The sequence below is a fragment of the Mastigoproctus giganteus genome, chromosome 14, assembly GCF_048544385.1.
Source record: "Mastigoproctus giganteus isolate SK-2022 chromosome 14, ASM4854438v1, whole genome shotgun sequence".
In the NCBI taxonomy this organism is placed as follows: Eukaryota; Metazoa; Arthropoda; class Arachnida; order Uropygi; family Thelyphonidae; genus Mastigoproctus; species Mastigoproctus giganteus.
The window spans coordinates 95,412,083-95,430,049 of record NC_143588.1 but is presented as its reverse complement, the minus strand read 5'-3'; the positions used below and the strand labels follow the sequence as shown (position 1 = coordinate 95,430,049).

Here is a 17,967-nt window from a genome sequence, read left to right as displayed (position 1 = left end):
GTGGTGTAATGTATATAAAGCGCCAAAGGCACTAAGGCTCTGAGGCGTTAGTTCATTATGTCTGCGTGTAAACGGCCTAGGTTCGAATTCTGTGAATCATGCGGAATTCGAACCTAGGCCGTTTCCACCGAGTGCGACAGGACGGTGATTATATCAACTTGTGCTACCTGCGAGGGTGGAATGTTTCGCATGACTTAAGAACAGTTGCCATGCTCGAGGGCAGTGATATTTGGACAAAAAAGTGGGTTATGCTCAGAGTTAAAACATGTTTAAGAGGGTCAGATAACGTGCACAGTGTCGATTCAAATAGTATCGATTCGAATATAATCACTGTCCTCCCAACACCGGGTGGAAAAGACCTCAGTTAGAATCCCGTCAATAACACCAGGAATTTTTATTGGTCTTTTACACAACGTGGCTAAGTTAATCGGTCTCAGGCGGGGGGGGGCATGATATTTTCTCCCAGAAACTCGTGTTTTCGTCCAACAAACCAGCAAATCGACTACACAACACTCGTAATTTACAGACGTTTACGGTGCAGTATGGTCTAAGTTGCTGATGTGTCTAAAACCGCTGCAACAACCAACAAATCATCCTGAGTACCTGTCATTGATTAGACGAATTTCATGTATTCATTCAAGTCCTCGTTTAATCAGTCTGAAGGTGGGATTATTTAGATTCTTACCGAAGAAATTAAGGCCATTAGACATCAGTGTGTTGTGCAAATTACGTCTATTCAGTCGCCGAATTATATTACCTGTTTTACACGATGTAAAAATCAGAATTTTCCGGTGTTTGTATCCAGCTAAACAAAACCGTCCGCGTTTACGGTCGATTTTGTAACTAACCAGGTAACCCAACCATTGGGATCATGGTCTAATTAATCATCTGAGCAATGAAGCTAAGGATTGGGGGTGGAAGAGAAGTATCACTGTATAGAGGTCCGGGGATAACTGGACCGCTTATCGTAGTGCCAAAAATCCTCAGCGCGTCGGTATATGACTTGGTAGGATTTTTTGCCTATTTTGTGGAACCGGGCCTTTCATGTTCTAGCATGAAGATGCCCTGCACGAATGTGGTATGTATAAGCCTGTACTGCTTTGAGGCAAACGCTAGCTTTCACCACAACTGACTTAGCTACCCAATGTAGAATATTTTTGGTATGAGCTTAAAGTCCAGATCAAGAACAATATTGCTCAATTCAACTGTTGTAATGACGTTATTAATTTATGGAGGAATGGAACCAAATTCTTTCAACTGTTTCCAATTGTTGAAAATATTCCACGAACTGCCAGTGCTCTCATTCAGGCTAAAGCTGAGCCCACACGTTGTTAATTTCTTTTAACAAAAATCCAGTCCTCAACATTACTGTTTGTCGGAATACTTGTAAAAGGATAACATCCATTTGAGTGCGGAGAAGAGTAACCAGATTGGTGAGGGGAGTGGGGGTGCTTTTGCCAGAAAGGGCTTCAGTTCTGCAAATTGCAGCGTCTAGAAACTAAGCACCTGCGGGAAGATCTGATTGAGTGTTTAAAGCCTTCAATGGATTCAGTAAGATAAATGTTGATGGCATTCTTCCTTTTCCTGAGACTACACACATGGGAAGGCATAAATTCAAATTGTGGAAGGATGGTGGCTGGTAGATGTGCGGGAGTTTGCCTTCAGCCAGCGGGTGGTTGATTATTGGAACAAACTTCCATCCGTTGTTGTGGAAATGGATAACTTAAATAAATTCAAGAAAGAACTAAACAAACAATTGGCGGGAATGGGTAGGTGAGGTGTGTACGTTTTAAGTGTGTAGTTTTTTTGTTTTTGTTTTTTTTTTTGGCTGATGCTTTATAAGCTTGCTTTCTTACATCATTTGCCACTACTAAGACAAATTTTCTAATAATAACAGTTGCCTTGTCCCTGTTTTCCTTGCCTAATCCCAATAGTCTTGCTCCATCCTTCAAAATTCTGGCGAACAACCATCATTTATGACCCTGAACCATCAGACCTGTTGTTCTCATGGACAGTTCTGGGTTTGGATATCAAGAATCGCCAAACGCCATTCACCTTCATTTAAAAGAAATAAAATATTGCTATAACTAAGTTAATTATAGCAATATTTTGATTCTATAACTAGAACATCCACGAGTAGATTAGATGTTTCATTTTTAATTTTTATTTATTTATTTTTAATCCAAATGTTCAGAACTGTTGTCTTCTGCTTCCGAATGACTAACGTGTGAAACGTTGCGCATGCTCCTAACGGAAATTGATTACCATAAACCCCCTGAAGTAGTTTTAACCAAGCAAAAACAGACGGATTTTTCTCCTTCGCAGTATAATAACAGAGAATACCGAAGTGACTACTTGATCAAGTCATCGACAACACGAGACAGATGAAAGTATATTGATTGCGTGAGGTCAGAGTGTTCGTTCTCGAGGGAGATACCCAAGCGGATCCTCAGTAATTAAAGTCACGTGATGAAGGGTGCATTTTGGGGAAATTATCGCCTCCTGTAGTCGACGCTGTAAATATTGCCCGCATTAGAAGGGCTATCTGCAAGGTAGGGCGTGTCGGCACACTATAGAGATACACTAACATACACCCCAACTCTGCAGCTGACAGCTCTTCCATCATCTACCACCTACAATTTATCACAGCTACTCCAAGAATGGTAAGCAGGAGTCGCAGGAATAAAAAAAAGTTCCTCTTTCACTATTTTTATTTATATTCCCTTAGACTATAATGGAACTCAACAGAAGATTGTCGGGAATTGCCGTACGTTAACTTCTATCCTCAATAATTCTGCCATACTACGTCATGAGTGACATCACCACAAATTCCACGTTCGTTTCCACAAAACGGTATTATTATAGAAAGACTGTTAGTGAAAATTTAATATTATGCTTTATATTAAAAATTTAATACAACCCCTCCCCCCAATTTTAGTACTACGTCATCATCAACTATACACAACAAAATAGTTTCGCTACTTCTTAACTCATGCGCTTTCATGCTTATTCTGATCGAGGATGCGTACGTCAAATCTGAACGTCTGATTACTTAGCCAAAAGCAGTCAAAGACTGTTTCACTCTCTTAATTTAGTTTAAAAATATCTGAACTTGAAACACAAACATGACTTAAAATTAAAAGATTACATCAGCTTAACCCGGAGATATTTTATATCCCCACAGATGGTGTGAGACTTCCCGACAACCACAGACAGACTGTTTTCCCCAATGGAACCTTGGTTGTCCAGTCGATGGAGAGAGTGGCTGATGAGGGTCGCTACAGCTGTGTTGTTCGAAATAAAGAAGGCGACAGCGCCCAAGGAAGTTTACATATTACTGTCAGAGGTGAGACTGCGAGCGAAGTGTAAAAACTGTTAGTACTTATTATTTTAATAACTCATACGCGAATTTGTTATCTTTAAATATACTAACTTGTCTTTCCGCTTCTAGTGAGACCAGTGATCGAACCTTTCACCCTTCCGTCATCGGTCCAAATGGGACAACGTCTTAGTATCACATGTACCGTTACCAAAGGAGATCCGCCAATTACGATTCAGTGGTTCCGAGATGAGCGCCAGCTACCGGTCGAAAGTGACGTTCAAGTTTATAATCTGGCTGATTATTCATCGACCCTTCTGTTCGAGGCCGTGAAACCGGAACACAGGGCTAATTACACCTGCGTTGCCACTAACCAAGCTGGATCCGTCCGCCACAGCGCAGCAATGGTAATTCATGGTATGGCTACACTAGCCTACTGACATATTGTCTTTAATATTATTTTTTCCTATTTGTTCTATTTTTTATTTGCTTGCTGACTTGCTATTTTTCTTGTGTGTGCCTACTATTATAACTGTCATATATTGTGTGTAATTTTAACTCATTCAAATTTTAGTAAACAATTTTTATGTTGATCCAAATTAATTTTTATACCAATTAATAGTTTAACTAGTCTCGAACGTGCTCATTAATATATTTTGCAGCTCTATCCTTGACTGATGCTAGTTTTAATAATGAAATATGATAACTGCAACTTTAAATTTTCAGTAATCATGAATTGCCGATTGTTTTTCAGTTTCGTTTTGGAATTGCATTTATATTTTGCATTAGTATTTATTTCATTTCGTATTGGATATATCTTGTTTGAATATTGCTATTAGTAAGCCGAATAATGCAGCGGAGGTTTTCTGCATTAGCCAAAATATATATATATATATATATATATATATAAATAAAATACAATAAAACTAACACGAACATTCATACTACACTGATCAACAAAATTAACAGAACAAATGTTTTCGTGAATATGAAAATTTTATTGTAAACAGTGTCGCCGAAAAGACTGTTCGCAATAAAATATGAGTCCCGTTTTCGCCTACAGATTCTAGAAATTATTTCATCTGGAGACAGCGAAGAATGCAAATCAGAGAAACTGACACTTTAGGTGGAGGCTGTGTTCTCGTGTGGGGTAGAATAATGACAACGGCCGCACACCTCTTCATGTTTTTTACAGGGGCTATCGTAACTGCGCAGAGCTACCAAGAACAGACCCTATGTGCGACTTTTTAGGAGTGCAGTTGGCCCAGATTTTCTTTTTATGCACGTCAATGCCACCGCACATAGCGCTCAAGAGGTAGAGGATGTCTTGAAACTGAAGATATCCAACGACTGCCGTGGCCAGCACGATCACAGACGTAAATCCGATCGAACATGTGCGAGACGGGCTTTGGCATCGCACTGCACGACAACAGCCAACTTCTCCGTCATTTGGTAAGCTAAGGTCTGCGCTGGTGGAAGAATGGGATTTGTTGGCGCAGAATCTTATAGGACACCCTTATATCGAGCAGGTTTAATTCCTGTAAGGCCTGTTTATCCGTTGGAGGGGATCATACGCTGTATAGATGTCATGTGACCGTATTTTTGATCAAATTGTATCGACTTCTGTAATGTGACCCTTTTCGTAATTCTTATATTAAAACCCCTATAAATGCCCCTTATACCTGTTCGAAGTTTCTTGTTGTCTCCTTTTCATCGTTATTCTATGGTACACCACTATACCCAATTTTGTCCTGCTTCATCGCAAGCTGCTCGAGTTATACTACGTTTTCTACTTGTTCTGTTATTTATTTATTTATTATTATTTTTTTTTTTTTGAGCAGTGTATTTCCATTCCACGAGGTAACCAACAATCCAACTCCGCCTTGAACTTACACTCACGGCCTCTGCCACACTGGGAGGCAGTTTATTCCAGTATTCAACAACCTACTGCCTATATGTGAAATAGATGAGTTCCAGTCTTCTGTTATTCTCTTTTGTACACCTTAATCAGACATCTCTTATATTTTTACTTGTCAAACTTTGCCGTCCGTATCTTCTAAGCCTTCTTCATATACGCATCGATTTTCACTCATCATTAATCTAGTCGTCATCCTCTGAAACCTTTCTAGAAGGTTTTTATTTATTATTTTTTTATCAGATGCAGTTTCCAGACCTAAGTAGGACACTTCAAATGCGGTTTAACATAATTTTGCATAGAGGTATAATTACACCCTTGTCCCTACTACAAACTGGCCTATAAATCATGGATAAGTCACCGCGTGCCATCCTAGTCGCCTGTTTACACGGCATGAAAATTTCATGTCTGATTGAATCGTAACCCCTTTTTCGCTCAGAACCACTTTTAGCTCCTTTTGCTATAGCGTACACGTAACTTTAGAATTTGTTCCCAAAGACATTACTTTGCATTTTGACACTTTTAAGTATACGTCCGAAAAATGGCAACTAATTGCTCGTTTGTACTTATCAGCCATATATACAACCAATCTATGTTTATTTTGATGCAAGCAACATGGTCTGGCTCTAATTGTTAACCAACCTTTCCACTTACCATCATCAGCAACTCGTAGCTCTTGGACACACTCATCAATATCGTTTATGAAAAGCAGAAGAGGAGGGGACCCAAAATCGATCTCTGAGGGATCCCACTTGTTGCATAGGTTAGCTGTGTCGATTGACCGTTTATGGAAATAGTCTGTTTCCTTTATCCTTTTCTTACGTGCTTCTTAACCTTTAGCCAATCCAGTGTATGGTCTTACCAGCAATCCCAAATTGTTGGCTTATACTTTGTATAGCAGTCTTCCAAGAGGAACGGAATGAAAAGTTTAACCAAAATCTAAGATTGGTTGTTGTAGGGTTTTAGGGGCATCAGCGATTTACCACATAAAAACAGCACGAAAAACGAGACTTTCCGGAGGAAAAAAACTTTGCTACCTTCGCCTAAGACCGACTAATTCAGCCACGTTATGAAAAAAGACCCATAAAGATTCTTCGCGTTATTGACAGGATTTGGACTCGGGTCTTTTCCACTTGATGTGGGAATTACGGTGATTATACCAACTTTGCTATCCACAAGGGCCCAAAGTCTAAGTACATAATGTCAAAATTGTGTCTTGCATCCAACTGCTTTGATGATTTCATAATAACTTAACAGAGTGGTCAGGCCTGACCACTCTGTACGAACCTGCTGGAATCTATTGAGGATACCATTCTTGTCGACATGGTACTAAACCACATCCTTAATCATAGACTCCATGATCCTTCCTACCGCAGAAATTAAACAGTAATTTAACTCTTCAGAACTCCCTTCAGTTTTTTCCTCTGGGACAGCCCTTCTCCTTTTGTATTTCCTGAAATTTACAACTTTTAGAAATTGTCTGTGAAGGTAGCACAAAAAACTATTTTATTATGGTCACCTGTAAATGTAATTTCAAATACCCATGTGTATTGTATCTGTAAATGGTGTGGGTTCTCTAGTCGATTTGCCTGCTTTACTGGACGAAAAATCCCGGGTTCCGAGGTAAACCTTGCTGTCCAAGCCTGAGACCGACTAACTCGCACCCCGGGCCTTTTCCACCCGGTGTGGGGATCTCTTGTGGATAGTGAGGTGACGATACCACTGTGCTTGAAGGTAACACAGGGGATATATTTATTCAGGGGGCATTCGTGTGTTGTAACGGCGAATCCCAGGGTTCTCACCCATTAGCCGCCGTTGTACATCTTGTGTAGAAGCTTCCGCCAAAACCAGGCATTTGTATATAGTGTGTTGGATGTGTAAGTGTAGTGACATGGGGCAAATGTGTCTTTGTAATGGTGGCTGGTACCAGGGCTTCTTTCCCAGATTCGCCTGTGATATGGGGTGTTGTTATGTTGTCGGCCGGTACTTGGCTCTCAGCAGATAGGAAGTAGCAACACCTGGTCACCACGTCCCCCCCCCATCCCAGCTACGTGGAGGCGGCTAGGATATACTATCACCTGCTAACTAACCCAGGGCAAAAGACCCAGGAGAGTCCAATTTTTTTTTTTTTTTTTACCCCAGTCACACTATAAACAGGTTCCGCGTCTTCGGAAGAACACCAAGAAGTTACACTGTATACAAGAACACAATGTCCAGCAAGGTATATTTGGTTACAATGAGTATCCAATCGTCATCAACTCCTGATAAAATTATCCCGAATTAGCGAGTATAAGCTCCTCTCTTCTCTTAAAAGCACGTGAGGCAAACGTGTTCAGTGTACTATAAATGCTGCTTGAGATCGGATAAGCGCAGGTTTATTTCCCATTATGAAGGTATCTGCCGCCTCCGTAGCCAGGTGGGAAGGAGCAGCAGTGCGTAGCACACGCTTCTTGATTAGACCGGGGTTCGAGCCCGCCACCACCAAATACGGAGGATGCGGAAAGGTCAGGGAATGACCACCGCATATCCCGGAGCAATATGGCCCTAGTTGCTAATGCTCCTAAAAACCAAATAACAACAACAACAACAATATGAAGGTATCTGAAACAAGCTGTAGTTCACACCTGTAGTCTTGATAATATTGACAATCGAAAGTTGGACATGTGTATATGTATAGGGCGCCACTTGCAACGTCTGTTCAAATTCGCCTCGTGTCTCTGCGAAGAACAGAATCAACTGTAAAGGGCCATAAATAGGTTGGTGTTGGTGTAGATTTGTGTGTGTTCTGTTCTGGCCTCTTGGCTACCTAGAAGCATCAGTCACCTGGACAGATGATTCTGGGTACAGGTCCACACTATGGGAAGGTGTGCCAGTTCCAGTAGAGCACGTACTGTCTACCCACCTAGTGTTGCCAAAATATTTGTATGGGGGGGGGGGCATTCCAGAGGGAAAGAAAGAGGAGAAAGGAAAAAAAACCCAACCCGTGGTGCTGGTTATGAAATAAAATAAAATATAGTAAAATAAAAAATAAATAAATAAAAATAAAGGGCAGTAGTATTGGTTAAAAGAATAAAAAAACATTGGTGCTAGTTAGGATAAAAAATAAATAAATAATAAAATTTTTAAAATAATAAATAAATAAAGAGAAAAAAAAAGAAAGTGGTGCTGGTAACAAAAGAAAAAAAAAAGAAAAGAAAATCGGATATAACATGCATAAAGTGTAAAGTGTATTTAGGGTCATACGGCATCAGGGGTTCCCCCCATCTCCGCGTTGTTTACATTGTGATGGGTGTGCCAGTTTGCTGAAAATGCCAGAGATTTAAAAGTGTATGGATATTGTACATGTGTAGTGTCGTGTACCGTTGTTCATCTGGTCATTTAGCCGCTGGACCCCTACTGAGGCCCAACATTGCCCCACTTTAGCCCCGTGGAGGCAGACCAGGTACACCAGCATTATAATTATTTACTCTGGCAGGTCCTGCCACCTAATTTCCTTAAATTTCAGTGGCTAGGACCTAAACAAAAATGCACATATACAACATACAAAAATGCATATGCATACACATCAATTGGTATAGGTTAGTTCGCGTTAGTTATATAGCATGCATAGTTGCTATAATGACCATTCTCTCCACACCGGGTGTGATAAAGCCCGGTTGTGAATCCCGTCAATGACCTGAAGTGTTTTTAATCCGCGGCTGAGTTAGTCGGTGTCGAGCGTAGATATAAGGTTTTTTTTTTTTTTTTCCCTTCCTGGAAACTTGCGATTTTCGTCGCAAGTTTCCAGGTTTTAATTTTACCTTTGTTTACCACGAAACTTACTTCGAAAGTATGCGCAAATTAGAGGCTAAAATGTTCCTACTATTTCAAAAATTAAAAATTACTATTATTCTCATATTATTCTGTAACACTGGCTAAAAAAACGAACCTTTTACTATTCTATAAGGTGGTTTAGTGCGTTTTGGTTTAATTGTAACCATTCTTCCAGCAAAACATCGCGAAGCTGCGACAAAGTTAAAGGAAGAGGACTTCGTTGCTGAACAGATCTGTCCGCATTTCCTCAATTGGATTGAGATAAGGTGAATGTGGGGCCCAGGGGAGATGGTAGAAATCCGCGTCATGTTCTCAAAACCATTCTTGCCTGATTTTGGCACGATACAAAATTCAGGTAATTGTTGGATGACTTTCGGACCTTCACCGCTATCAACGGACCCAGTTCGTGCCAAGAAAACATTTCCCATAGCATGATACTACCTCCTTGGATTGTCTTAACAAGGCAAGCAGGGTCCATCGCTTCGTGAGGTTCTCGCCACTCTCTCTCTCTCCTACCGTCAGTGCAAAACAAAGTGTATGGGGTCTGACCATGACTTTTTCCACTATTCCATTGTCCATTCACGACGTTCTCGCCACCACTGCAAGTGGATTTTTCTGTTTTTTTTTTTTTTTTTTCTGAAACGTGGCTTCCGAATAGGCAGGCGACTGCCAATACCCAATTTCTTCAATTTCCTGCGCTTGGTACGAGTTGAAATAGAGCTTGGTTGAATTCAGATGTTATTTGCTGCACACTGGATGTCCTATTTTTCTGTACACTCCTCCTTAGAGTACGACGGCTTCGCTCTTGAAGTAATGTTTTTCTGCCACATTTACTCCCGTGAGATGTGGAAGAATCGCTTGCTTTCCACTCATTAAAAACCTTTGAGATGGATGCTTTTGAGAACCCAGTTGCATCTCTCGTTTCTTGAATCGTGGCGCTTGCTAAATGTACACCGACCTTCATCAGAGTCTGATAGATCACACGTTTTCCTTATTCTGGCTTCGAATTACTGCAGTCGAACAGCCTGTGCAGTCTTTATACTCCTTAACGAGGCAAACACGTCATCATCCCGCGTCACAGTTTCCTTTGCTTCTGTTTGCATTTCTTCTGTCTGCTACTGTCTTAATACAAATTTTCGTATATTTTGACCAGTGTATGTATTTATCGTATCATTATTCGGAGAGAGAGAGAGAGAGAGAGAGAGAGAGAGAGAGAGAGAGAGAGAGAGAGAGAGATTTGGAATTTGAGACCCGTTCTCACATTCGAAGAGTCTGATTAATCCTATATGAAACACTTCAGAAATCTAGAGCATTTTAATTAATACAAATACCACTTTAATTAATTCTGCATTACCTTTTTTACTTTTATCAGCAGTAGAATTTTCTTAATTTAATTTGTTAACAGCATTTGATTCTAAACCGACGAGGTTCTGTATTTTGTTTTAATTTCTTTCAAAGTGCATTAGTGTTTTTTTTTTTTTTTTTAATTCTTCTTTGTGGTTTCGAAACGCGGGAGAAAAAAGAAAAAAAAAAAAAAAAAAGACTAAAACTACTTGTGTCCAAGAACATCTGGACACATCGCCAGCAAACCTACTTTAGAAAATTTTCATGGCAAAAAAAAAAAAAAAAAAAAAAAGAAAGAAACTACCGATTTAAAAGAAACAAATTTGATTTTGAACAAATTTAACTATTTAAGACAGCAGGCGGCGCTAGTGTGAAGTTCGCTTATATCTAGCATATACGTTAGCGTGCCCCGTTTGTTACTCAATAACTTTCTTAATTAAATTACGTAGAATATTACACGCTGCATTACCAGCGGTCTTCCTTTTTTATCTGATGAGATTAACAAAGTAAATTTTTACAAAACGAAATTATATAGAAAAATTCAGACTGCGATTCATCCTAACATAAAAGGGCATTAATCGGGTTATTAAAAAAAATAGCGCAAAGATTATTTGAAATAAATTCTCCTAATAAGAAAAGGATCTCGAATAAATCTTTAGAATGAATTTTAAAATTTGCACTTTTTTCCCCTCTCATGTACAAGTCGAATTTTTTTTACAGTAGAATTTTGATGAAAGATTTTATACTTGTGGAAATTCGCGTGCGGATGTAATATCGCTCTTCACGGAAGAGTTGTCGATCTTTTCGTGGAATTTACGATTTTTTTGTATTCGATTTTTTTTTTTTTCCTTGCGAGTCGCACTACAGGATACCAATCTAATATCCCGTTGTTCCACACCGTTCAAGACTTCATTCATAAAAGCTTCAATATCATACTTTACGCCCAACTTTGAGGTTGACAGATATGTTGACTTTCGTCAGCGTATATTTTAAAAGGGAGTAATGATATTTGATTCCGATTGAGCTCCCCATCGCCGATGTGCATACATTTTCCAGTTTAATAAATCGCACGTGAAACTTTGTGATAAACGATGTAAAATCTGTATATGGAAATAAATCAGTATTTAAACGATCCACTGGTCAAAAATTCAATCCATTACGCGGTTAGCATTCATTTATCATACCTTTAATGATATCGCAGTTCAGCTGGTAGATCGATTTAAGAAACCTGTTACAATCCAGAGCTAAATAACTAAGAAAACTGTTAAGGAAAATAACGAATTATTCTTTTTTTTTTTTTTGGAATTTCAGAGACTGACCCCAGTTATATGCAGGGAATTTGTGACCTGTTGGTAATACCTTCTTACAGTGTAAAAAAATTCTCTTGGTCACTGGAGAAACATTTTTCCTTTTTTTTTTTTTAAATTGTGTTTGAAGAACAGGGTAGAAATGTGGTTGAGTTAGTCGGGCTCAGGCGAGAGCAGCGTGGGTTTTTCTCCCGGAAACTCGGGTTTTACGTCAAACAGAAAATCGACTATAGTACACACCCAATTTACAGACAGCATATAAGGAGCAATATGGCCTTAGTCACTGATGCTCCTAAAACACCATACTACTACTTTTTTTTTTCTTTACCTGTTTATTGGTCGAGTCATCCAGTTTTTCTTCCAGAAACTCGTTTTCTTAAAAATCAATTAGACAAGAGACAAATCAATCTTTAGAACGCACGCGCAGTTTTTGAAGATGGAAAATGTGAAAAAATAACAGACCAAGAAAAATACGAAAAAAAAAAAAAAAAAAAAACGAGCGCAGAAGAAAAGTGCACGAGCCAGTAGGGTCATTACAGAAGGATTATTACACTTCCGGTAATGACCCTACTGACATGATTACATGGGTGAGACTGTCATCAGGTTAACTGTGTGCTAGCGAGATTATACTGATTCTTTAGTATTTGCCAAATCATAAGTTTTTATACTTAGAATAATGTTCGACCAATCTAATATTTGTTCAATGGTAACATTCATGATATCATTAGTAGGATAGTAGATAAAAAAGAAATTAGTCATCGTAAGAATATTTTTAAAAATTGTTATTAAAATGTTTTTCTTTAATTTTTGAGCACTTAATTTTCAGGGAAATTTTCAGGAAACGCTGAAAACTTACACAGGGTGGCTATAAAGTCGTTTCCCGCTTTTAAAATTTAATAACTCGTAAACTGTTCGTCCCCCCCCCCCCACTGTAATCTGTATATGCGGAATTTTTTAACCATAAAGTAGTTCGAAACTTTACTGGAGAGGCTAATAATTTAACCGCTATAATAAACAAATTAAAATAACTAAAGATTATGACACACGCTGTTATTAATAAATAAATAAATAAATTTTCTGTTTATACTCCGGGACGACCAAACGATCAGGGGAGTTTACAAGATACAAGAAACAGCACCGTATTCAGCAGTCACGGTGCTTGAACCCCGGTCACTCAAGGCACGTGTACTTATGCACCCGCGCGCCTGACCACTAGGCTACGGCGGCCTTTAGTTTATATTTTGTAGAAGGCATTCGAAAACATGCACAATTAACGGCACACGCTATCTTAGCTATTGTCGATTAATATTATTTAAGAGATTAATAAAGGTAGTTTACGTGGAAACATAATTTTATGCATGATAGTGTTTTTCCCCATATTGTCAAACGGCTCCTACGCTAAACCTTCACGGAAGAGCGAATTATCAGTCGCTATTTTTCATATCCTTGACCTGCAAAATCTTCCGATCTAACTCCAGGCTTCTTTTGCGGATGTGAGAAACAAACACAATGCTCTGTCTCAAATACTTATTAGAAAATAGTGGTGGACACGTGGATATTTGATCCTCAGTAACGATTGGTGAAAAATTTATCTTTCTATTACTTTTTCCAAATCAACACTTTGTGCGCCCCCAGTGGTCAAAACTTCGAACAAATTTTTTATTGTGTAACAAAATTCCCATTGTACTGATTAGATTACAAAAACCGGATTTTCTATACAACATACAGTTTTTTTTATAGTTTTCGAGTTACAGGATTAATTTTTAAAAGTGGGTAAGGACCTTAGGCCTATTGCACACACGAAAATCCCATTCAGTTAATCGCAATTACGCTGCAATAAAATTATAGTCATAAACTGTAGCGGTGCGGTTCGCTCGTCTACAACAGATATTATACAAACCTGTACTTGAATTAATAAATAATTTCACTTAATTGATGCTAACGGAAACCTCAGTTGGTTCCTAGTGTGCCACCAGCGCAGCGTCAGTAATTCACGCTTGTCGCAACGGGATGACCATGAATTTATTAACTGTTTCTTTCCATTTGTAGTCTGCAGTTAGAGGGAACACAGCATTCACGAGGGGTGGGATCATAAAAGATTTAAAAGATTTGAATTCACCCAGAAGTAGTTGTGATAGAAAGATGAAATTATTTTTGTTTGATACCTTGAAATCTCTACAGCACCACACAAATTGTGGTTTCGAACTGAAAAATTTTTTTTTTCTTTGCGGCGTTGAATGAAGTAAAATGTTACAATAGATAAAGTGGAATACAGATCAGTGATTCGGTTCCTCTTTCTGCAAGGGAAAACACCCAAAGCAATCCATGAAGAAATGGTCGCTGTTTTTGGAGAAGACTGCCCAGGTGACAGTGTTTTTGCACATTGGTATAAATAATTCAAATGTAGAAGAACCTCAGTGCAGGAAGAAGAAATGCCAGGAACGCCCAGCAACTGCTGTAACAGAAGACAGTGTTGCAAAAATTGAGTCATTAATCTTCGAAGATCTCCATATTAGTGTATGGTCAGTGAAGAACATCATCCATCAACAGCTGCACATGAATAAAGTGTCTGCTAGATGGGCTCCCAGACTTCTGATCCATTACTAGAAGGAAAGAGCACAATGTACACATGAAATGTTGTCGATGTGCCAGGTAAAGTTTTTTTTTTATTTTTTTTCAAGGCTAGTCACCATGGATGAAACTTGGATCCATCACTATGATTCCGAAACGAAATGCTGTCAGTTTTTGGGATCAGCATGGTGTAATACTAAGAGATTACGATTACCTTTAAAAGGGCTGTACCGTGCCGGCGAAGTATTATTCCAACCTCCTCATAGAGCTACGTGCTGCTATAGAAGAAAAAATACGGGGAAAGCTGTCAAAAGGTGTGCAACTGCTCCATGATAATGCCCATGAGCATTCCTTGCACGCTGCAGTGAGGTGGGCCCACGAATGTTGGTTTGAAAACATTGCTTATTTGTTTGTTATTTGGGTTTCAGGAGCATTAGCAGCTAAGGCCATATTGCTTCGGAATATGCGGTGGTCATTCCCCGACCTTTCCGCATCCTCCGTATTTGGTGGTGACGGGCTTGAACCCCGGTCTAATCAAGAAGCGTGTGCTACGCACTGCTGTTCCTGCCCACCTGGCTACGGAGGCGCCTGAAAACATTGCCACATCCTGCTTATTTCCCAGACCTGCAATGTTCCCTTGCACCCTCGGATTTCTTCCTCTTTCCTGTCCGTGAAAAACACTTTGCTGCTGAATGATGGGGTGAAGGACAGTCAGAGAACTGCCAAACTGACCTGCAGAAGTGTATTGAGAGGTGGAAAAAATGTGTCATTTTGCCTGGTGACTATGCTGAAAACTTGTAATACAGGGAATTTGTTTCAACCTTCTATCACAACTACTTCTGAGTAATACAAATCTTTTTGAAACCCCTTCCCCACCTCGTTTATGCACGGAGTAGTGAAGGACTTAGAAACTGCAATGTTCCCTTGATAGATGACCTCCACTTTTATCAATATTGCATTCTATAAATTTTTCATTTTCCCTGTTTTTTTCTAAATTTTTTCCTTAGTATTGGAAAACTCACCAAATCACGATAGTAGGTTATTCTCTTGAACCACGTTACTATCTATTAAATCCTAATGCTCTGCGAAAAACCTCATCAAACTTCGATTTTCAAGAAACCTGTGTTGGCAAATACGAATAGAGAAAGTGCACATGGAGATGTACATTGAAAATATGGAAAAGAAACCAATTACCTGTCCATCTGGCGTTCATTATTGTCTACTCTAACTTCCCTTTTCGTTTTCTCTTGCCAGTTGCTACATCTAATGACGGAAATATTTTCTGACTTGTGGCTGTCGCTCTTGCGTGTTCCATTCGACGTCATTCTGTCTTCCTTCTCCACTCTGCCATCATCGAAGCTGGCGGCAGTGCTGACTACAGCAGTGTATGTCGTTCTGCCTCACTATGCATACAAAAAAGAAAAAGAAAAAAAAAATTGCCAGCCTTTCAATTGCGGTAAAACCTGTAGTGAAAAAAAAATGAAGACAAATTTCTAGCAATTTCCTTTCCCTTTAGCCTTTTTTTACTTTCTTTACGAAGACCCGCTTAAATGTGTAGTGAGGGAATAAAGTTGTACACACTTAAGGCTTGGTGCTAATCAACTAGGGATTTAATTAGGTTTTATTGATCACTTGAAGTTTGGGACTCTGCCAAGAAAAAAATTAACAAAACAGAATTACGAAAGAGTGGCTTTGAAAAAATAAGTCAGCAGCCAATTAGTGTAAGCATATGTTGATTCCCACACATAGAATAAACGTGATATTTCTATAATAAATCACGTTCGGACACTCGTGACTGTTTTCAGGAGAGTAGAGCCTTTGATTTTCCTAAGAAACAACAAAAATGTTTCTAGATGGATACCATAATCTTTACTTTTAGTTAATGTAGAAGCCTTTGTTGTTTAGCTGGCATAGTGTAGAGTTCGGATTCCATCCTGCGTGTATCCTGGACAGAGGAGGACTGAAAAAAATCTTTGCTGGTCTGACGAATCCCGATAGGGCCGAACCAGAGGAAAACAACAGTGCCCATGAAAGAACAGTGTCCGTGGATTCATCCTGCCGTGTGTCCACAATGCAGGTTGCTGGTGGCGGTATAATGGCGAAAGGAATGTTTTAGTGATGCATATTGGGCTCTCTTGATACCAGTGGAGCAATATTTGGATGCTACGGGTTATCTGGAAATTGAAATTAGTAAGTAAATAATCACTTCAATTTGCATAGAACGTACTTTGTCTTTAATTTCTTAAACGTTTACAGATTACTCTCAGACGTCGTACTTCCTGTACCACTTCTTTAGTGAATGAGGTATATTGAGGGTCTAGCGGCTCCTGGGATTTCTCCCATCTCCGCGAATGTTCTATGTATCGGTGACAGTACCCTGTCAAAGCCAGAGATTTAGAAGTGTGTGGGTCATAGTGACATAGTGTTTTTTGGCAGGCGGCACCGGTGCTTTCGCACAACTCCGCAGCGTGTGGGTAAAAGTGTAAAGTGAAGTGTAAAGTGTAAAGTGTGTTTAGGGTCTAACGGCACCAGGGGTTACCCCCATCTCCGTGTAGTCTACATTGTCACGTGTTACAGAACACTGTAAAGGCCAGAGATTTAAAAGTGTATGGATATTGTTGGATGTAGTGTCGTGTACCGTTGTTCATCTGGCTATTTAGCCGCTGGACCCCTACTGAGGCCCAACGTTGCCCACACTTAGCCCCGTGGAGGCAAGCCAGGTACACCAGTATTTTTAAATAAGTACTCTGGCAGGTCCTGCCACCTAATTTCCTGGGATTTCAGTGGCTAGGACCAAAAAAAAAAAAAAAAGGTGGGGGGTGCGCTAGATGTTGGGTCAGGCCAAGGAGTTTTAAGTTATACAGTGTGGAATTTAGAATTTTGGGTGTAAGGCTAGGATAATTTTGACATGGGATGAACGCTAGTTGGAAAGCTAGAGGGGGAGGGGAGACTAAAGGCTGGGGGGTGAGAGACAGAAGTATAGGGTCGATAGAGTAGATGACCCCAAAATCAGTGAGGCAGGCCCATGCCACACCAGAAGGAAAGAGGGGGTGGCGGGGAGGAGACAAGGGGACCTTCACCTCCTCCCGGCCAGGACAGGGGAGAAACAGGGCCGTGCAAGGGAGCACGGGTTCAGGATCGCCACGTGGCATTGGCAGCAATGCTGCGTGAAGTCATAGTTGGCAGAGTCCAGTCCGAGAAGGTAAGATTCGAGTAGTGCAGTCCTGGGACAGACAGGTCCCGTCCAGGTGGTGAAGTCATTTCAGTAGTGAGCTGCATGAAGATATATTTGGTAGAATCAATCAGAGAGGATCAAATCCGAGTAGTGTCAATCCTGGGACAAAGAAGTCCCGTCCAGATAGTGGAGTCATTTCAGTGGTGAGTCAACTTGGTGGGAGGCGAAGCCGGAGCGGCAGTCATGGTAGATGAAGGTGATGTTGAGACTGCATTGTAAAGGCACAATTTTTGTGCAGGTTGAAAGGCTTCACGGGGATTGCAGTATGCTGAAGCAAGTAGTGGTCTTTACACATGGCTGATTAGGCCGTTTCATTGTCTGGTTGGGTCTGATTCTGTGGTTGTGGTAGGGTTTTCCGCCTCGTGAAGAGGCTCTGAGCAAAGTTCGAAAAGGCTGTGTAGGTATGGTGGTCTTCCAGGAGATGTTGCTCCTGATCTCTAGGGATGAAATGAATTTGTGTGAT

At 40.0% G+C, this 17,967-nt stretch overlaps 1 protein-coding gene across 1 annotated transcript in view; it reads left to right on the top strand.

Annotated features, from left to right (window-relative positions):
* LOC150075401 (cell adhesion molecule Dscam1-like) overlaps positions 1 to 17,967 on the top strand; it is a 316,461-nt gene that overhangs the window by 185,456 nt on the left and 113,038 nt on the right. Inside the window, exons 8-9 of the mRNA XM_090389299.1 lie at positions 3,185 to 3,346; positions 3,452 to 3,736. Coding sequence (XP_090245425.1) covers positions 3,185 to 3,346; positions 3,452 to 3,736 — 447 coding nt within the window. The remainder of the gene's footprint in view (positions 1 to 3,184; positions 3,347 to 3,451; positions 3,737 to 17,967) is intronic.